This window comes from Diachasma alloeum, unplaced genomic scaffold, assembly GCF_001412515.2.
Source record: "Diachasma alloeum isolate Michigan unplaced genomic scaffold, Dall2.0 Dall_scaffold_00372, whole genome shotgun sequence".
NCBI classification, from domain to species: Eukaryota; Metazoa; Arthropoda; class Insecta; order Hymenoptera; family Braconidae; genus Diachasma; species Diachasma alloeum.
This window is the reverse complement of record NW_021680511.1, coordinates 185,610-191,924: the sequence shown is the minus strand read 5'-3', so window position 1 is coordinate 191,924 and position 6,315 is coordinate 185,610. Positions and strand designations below refer to the sequence as shown.

The 6,315-nt window shown below is 37.5% G+C and overlaps 1 protein-coding gene across 1 annotated transcript; it reads right to left on the bottom strand.

Moving 5' to 3' along the window:
- Positions 1-510: 510 nt before the first annotated feature.
- On the bottom strand, positions 511-2,606 carry LOC114841394. Its single transcript, XM_029126363.1, has 2 exons — positions 2,547-2,606; positions 511-1,758 (listed from the first exon to the last, which is right to left on the bottom strand). The coding sequence occupies exons 1-2, from the start codon at positions 2,604-2,606 to the stop codon at positions 511-513; spliced, it is 1,308 nt and encodes a 435-aa protein (XP_028982196.1).
- Between the last annotated feature and the right edge of the window lie 3,709 nt (positions 2,607-6,315).

The window sequence follows — 6,315 nt, the reverse complement described above, 5'->3', positions numbered from 1 at the left end:
TGCATCCAGAGTTATCTACCTTCGCACTCAAGCTTCTACGAATACCTGCTGCAGTACCCAAAATAAAAGCACACCCAACGAATACAAATAACTTAACTCCCATTCGTATGGACAAGCTCAAAGATATTTTCTATAGTTTGAATATTTGAGGAGACTGAGAGTACTTCATGCAGCTCATCTGTTCATTTTGTTTGTTACTCTGAATGTCTTCAAATTAGTAACTATATTATTATTATTCTTGTTCTATTATCATTCTCACTCATGTGATATAAAAGATATATAAACAAAGTTTATAACGTTATTAGTGGAGTGGAGAATGATTTCTATAAACTGAATAAATAAAATTGGTTCAATACGAATATTTTTACATGTTATTTGTAATGGCTCGAGATAATCGTCAAATATTGATCAAAAAATTGAATAATTGTCATTTAAAGATTATTGATCCACACGATTTTTCACACTCTTCTCAAGAAGTATAACAGAAAAACACTGAAGTTATTCTAACCATCAATCTGAGTCCATTAAATCGTCGTAACAGTGCTCGTAGAGTTCATTCATCTTCAAAGAATAGTAAATATCCACGAGCTTCATTGACCTATCAACTGTGAGACGATTCCGCAGATCGGAGTGCACAAAAGCCCATGAGGAGAAAAGTCTCTCAAGTTGTGCTGAGGCTGCCGGGATTCTCAGTAGCTTAACTGCGAGAGCTGATAGCTCAGGGTAGAATGGAGCAGCTGTAGTCCACAATGTTTCAGGTGTTTGATCCATGTTTCGTTCCATCAATTTCTTAAAAATGTTGGTATTATTCTGGTATGCAAAGAAACCTGACTCCTTAGTTATTTTATCCAAGTTCAGCTCTTGCATTATGAAGTGAGTGACCATCGCCATTTTTTCCTCGTCATTGATGAATCTCTTACCTCGGTATTTAGGATTTAAAAAATTAGAAGTTAACATAATTGGTGTTAAGACCTTCTTGAATCGCTTTTCCAACAATTCCTGCAAATCATTGTTAACAGTGGGTATAGCCAATTTTAACCATTCCTCGCACCCTTCGGATAGACTACAATGCGATCCTTGACAAACATTCATCAACTCACATATTGGATCAAAAATTAGAATGTTATCTAGAAGCTCGCACTCAAATGAGGGATCTCTCAATAGAGTTTCACTTTCCTTGCTCAAAGTGATCGTCTTTGTTTCAATTAGTGTCTTCATGAAGTGCAAATTCTTGGAAAGGCACCTGAATGCATCTCGGTAACTACACCACCTAGTCTCACCTGCTAGGATAATCCTAGAGCCTCCAAGCTTTTTCAAGTGATGTTCAGCCCCAGGAGCTTTGAATTCTCGTAAAAGTTTATTCACTTTTTGTGTCAATTCTTTAAGTACTAAAGCTTTCGCTAGTAAATTCCCACTGTGACTGTGGCAAGTTGTGTGCCAAATATTCACTTTATTTCCCATCGCCACCATGGCTGATGCATTGTCAGAAACAACAGCATAAATTGTGATATTGAACTTCACCTTTGCCAAGTCGATCCCTTCCTCAACGATGTTTTTCAATTGATCTGCTGTTTCTCCTATGCCAGTCAAGTCCCACGATTTTAGAAAAATACTTTTGGAATTCACTGTATGAATCGTACAGACGACATTTTTGGTATTAGCCGATGAATTTGTCCACCCATCAATGAGCAAAACACCTTCAGAACCTCGACAAGAGATGCGCTCTTCGACAACACGTTGATGCACCCTGTCCAATAACTTTGTAGATAGTGTTTTCCTTGTTGGAGGTTTATAACTTGGGTGCAAGAGGCTTACGAAGTTTTTGAAATGTTGAGATTCCACCACATTGAATGAGATGTTGCATCAAAAAAAAAAAGTCGCTGGAGCAGTGTCAATTTCATCATCTGTGGAAAGTTGTGAAAGTTCCATAGATTTTTGTGCATCCAATCGTGTTTTTTTTGGAACTAAAGACTGAGTTGATCTTTTTGCCTGTGAAAATGAAGATATGATGAGTCCCTGTTCATTAGAATATCAATAACTGCAAAGATCCACATTAATTCAGTTGAATTACATTCCCACTGTTTACTTACTGAACTGTTTCGCTTTGATTGACTCATCGTATCCTTGGAACAAAATCCACTCCTTCGACCAATTATGTGTTCACTAGTTGCACTACGCGTTGCTTTGCCGTAAAATTTACCGGTTTATTAAGACAGAATCAACAATTATACGATACACGTGGGTTTGGAAGTGTTTATTATCTGCTTCACCGACGATGGAACATACTACAGTATAAGAAGGCCATCGATCATACCAAATAATGACGGTAGATGGAAGCATTAATCTTCTAATTAACGTCTCCAATTTGATTTCATCACTCATAAATTAATTACATTTTATACATCAAATGAATATATAATACGTAAAATACATCCGCACCACAATTCCGAAATGTAATATACGGTATATTACGTTTTGTACATTATCTACATAAGATACGGGTATTTTACATATAACGTAAAAAAGCCTAGGACTAGCCATATTACCCAACCCTGCCTGTGATGTCTTGACGCTGATTTTGATGGTTGGTAGCAATGATCAGCCATCTTTGTCCGCGATATTCAAATTAATATAAAAAATTAATTAAATAACGTAAAATCTTTAAATACTGAGAAAAGTCGAGAATGAAAGGACAATGAATAGGGGACGAAGAACAACTCCGCAGGAGTGAGAAAAACCGTTGCCGGAAATAATAAATGTCAAGTACTTGAGTTTACTTCGTAAATTTACAGCTCTCCAAAATTCCTCACAACAATACTTTTCTTGAAATTCTGAAATATAGAGAGAAAATAAACTCGACGGTTACGGTCGTAAAATTGTTAAATCTCGGTTCTGAGATATTTAGAAAGTCTCTCTGATTCACGTGTTCCACACGTGTTGAGTGTTGAGTTCTCCTTTGTTCATTGTATCGCGGAGCTGAAGGGCCTGAGACCCCTCAAGAGGGAATACTGTTGACGTCACACGCTCCCCTTTCTCCCTCTTTCGCTTCCCGATTTCTCTTTTAAGTTACCCCTCTTCCCTTTACTCCGGGCCAAGATTGCGCGCGCAACTTTTGGTCTAGTGGGGGTGTATGGACCCAACCCTTAGATTTTTAGTTTAAGTTAGAGACAGTCCCATCGTGGCTGTTGTTCCGACAACTGTTCCAGCTTCTCTCTTCGATTAGTTTTTCTTAAAGTTTTCCATAAAAGTTTTATCAAGTGTATTTGTCTACCAAAGTTTTCAATTTTAAATTAGAAGTTTGAAATAAATAGTGTTAATGTGCTCTCCTGAGCACTAGTGGTTTTGATTTATTCTGGAATAAACCTTCAACCCATTTATTCAAAAAATGAACGAGTCAACATCGATGGAGTCCTCATCAGAGGTTTAGCGGCTAACGGATCCACATTTCGAAGTTTGGCGCTCGTTATTTCAAAAAGGCGCCACTGTCCTCCTAGTAACATTGATAGGACATAACAATTGGTGACAGCGGTGGGATAGCCGCATTCATCGAACGTTGAATTGAAATTTGAAAATTCGAGAAAATCATCTTACTGATGATATTAAGTTCCGGCGGTTGCAGTCAAGAGGTCCAAGGTCGTTGCAGTCAAGAGGTCCAGGGTGGTTGCAGCCAAGCAGTTGACAGGAAGACCCGTCAGGCAGAATTAAGTGTCAAGTGATAGAAAATTTTATGGGCAATCAGTGAAATTTAAAAGTGAAATTAAAGGGAAATTAGAGTGAAATAGTATTTCCTTTAGATTAGCTGTAAAGAGAAAATTGTAAGTCTAGAAATAAATATTATTTAGAGGATGGACATTTCAGGGTATTGGTCAGGTTTTTTGCAGTTTTCCTGAGTTTTCAGAGAGATACACCTGATTATAGGCCGCACCTTGTCCATACCTAGAGAGAGCACACGAAATTTAGTTATTATATTTTGCGAAGAGAGAAGCCAATAGATTCATTAGAATTTTTAGTAAAATTAAAAAATGGCACCTACAAGAAATAGACGTGGTAAGACGAGAGGAGAATCTGCACCATCAACAAGTAATCATTCAAGTGTTAATGTCACATTAGACAGTTCAGATGATTTGTTTAGTAATTTGTCACAACCTAGGAGTCAAACGAGTTCGATCAGTCAGAACATTCAGCCTTCTGTGTCCACTATGTCATTGAAAGACATTTCTAGTTTGATTCCAACATTCAATGGCCAGAATATGCCTTTAAACAAATTCATTAATTTATGCAAACAAGCAATCGCGCTTGCATCTCCCTCACATCACATTTTCCTCACTCAATTAATTAAATCGAGAATTTCCGGGACGGCCAGTGAATATGTTGATGAAGAAACTTCAAATCTCGAGGACATTTTTGCAAATCTAAAACAGGCTCTTGCACCTTGCCAGACGCTCTCTCAGTGGCAAGGATTACTTTCAAAAATGCATCAAAAACCCAATGAGAAAATAGTAGATTTTGTTGCGAGAATCAAAGTTGTAGTGCGAGGAATTGTAGAGATGAATCGTGAAAAGTATTCCAGTGAAATTTCAGTAGGGCTCCTTGCAGGCACACACGAGGGGGCTCGCAATAGTTTCATTCGAGGCTTAAGGGGTGAACTTAGTACGTATGTTTCAAATAAAGAGCCAGCTAATCTCGAAGCTGCTGTTAAAATCGCGATTGAGAAAGAGAAAGAAATCGAAAAACACAATGATATTTTCAAACACGAACAGGATAAAATTTCAAAACATTCACAAAGTCATCAAAAATCATTTCAAAAATCACGGGCCGTACAATTCACAAAATCGAACACACAAGCCACTTTCTGCTGAAGTCAATGTCATGTCAACTAATAATCAAAAAACATTTGGAAAAGTTATTTGCTACGCGTGCGGTAAAGTAGGTCACGTGAAGAGTGAATGTCACAGTAAATTTAAGCCGGGATATTGCGTTAATTGCAAAAGAACTGGGCATTCCACTATGAAATGTCGAACTTCTTCAAACAAATTTGGTAATACTAATACACATTCTTCTCAATCAAACAATCAAATTCAAACTCAGCAGGCATCGATCAACATTAATCATGCCGATCAACAAGCTTCTCCTTGTGTAACAATTACTAGTGATGATTTATTGAATATGAGGAATTGACTCTTAGTTGACTCTGGGGCAGATATAAATCTGATAAAAGAGAGCTTATTGAAACCTCACGTTGAAATTGATAGGAGTAAACGTTTCGTATTAACAGGTATAACCCCAGGGTCCGATGAAACAGTTGGCGAAGTTCAAATCACGTTTGACTCTATTACATGTAGATTTCAAGTTATTCGTGCAGATTTTCCAATCAAGTATGATGGTATTTTAGGTGCACAATTTTTGAGAGATGAGAAAGCAACATTGTGTTTTTCTGATAGTTGTGTGCGAGTGAGTGAGAAAGGAATTACAATTCCATTATTGCAAACAAGGGTGACAGTTCCTGCTCGTTGCAAAACCAAAGTGGGGATAAAAGTTTTGATGAATTAAAAGAGGGATATTTACCGAGGTTGAATTTAGGCCCAAATTTATATGCAGGAGAGTCGCTAGTAACAAACAACAATGGGATAGCTTGGATATTTATAATTAATTGCAACGAGGAGGAACAGGAACTCAATATTCCAGCGCAATATATCGAAGAAATAGAGAGTTATTCCGAGAAACCGATTAAGACTTAACGGTTTTGCGTTTGAAAGTGAGTCTGTAGAGGAACGGATGAAGAGACTTGAAGATAGCCTTCATTTAGAAAATCTCAATTCAGAAGAAAGACAAAGTATAATTAAAGTGTTTAGAAAATACCCTTATCAAGTCCAGCTTCCAGGTGATCGCTTACAGGGCACAAATGTTATGACTCATAGTATCCCAACAACAGACGAAATTCCAATTTCCACTAAACAGTACAGATTTCCTCAAATTTACAAAGAGGAAATTCAGAAACAAATTAAAGAATTACTCGCCTCAGATATAATCGAGCCCTCATCATCCCCATATAATTCACCCATTTGGATCGTGCCAAAAAAGGCTGATTCAGCTGGGAATAAACGGTGGCGTATGGTGATAGATTTTCGGAATTTAAATGAAAAGACTATTTCAGACGCCTACCCCCTTCCCCATATTGTTGATATTTTGGACCAATTGGGAGGTGCTAAATACTTCTCGGTCCTTGATCTAGCTTCTGGATTCCACCAGATCCCTATGGACGAGAGGGACAAAATGAAAACGGCTTTTTCAACCCCAAATGGTCATTATCACTTC

Bases quoted from the DNA above. Each gene is read 5' to 3' on its own strand.
- LOC114841394 (XM_029126363.1), bottom strand. From the start codon at position 2,606: ATGGCTGATCATTGCTACCAACCATCAAAATCAGCGTCAAGACATCAC. The intron at 1,759-2,546 runs GTAATATGGCTA...CTATCTACAAAG, and splicing joins GACATCACAGGCAGGGTTGG to TTATTGGACAGGGTGCATCA.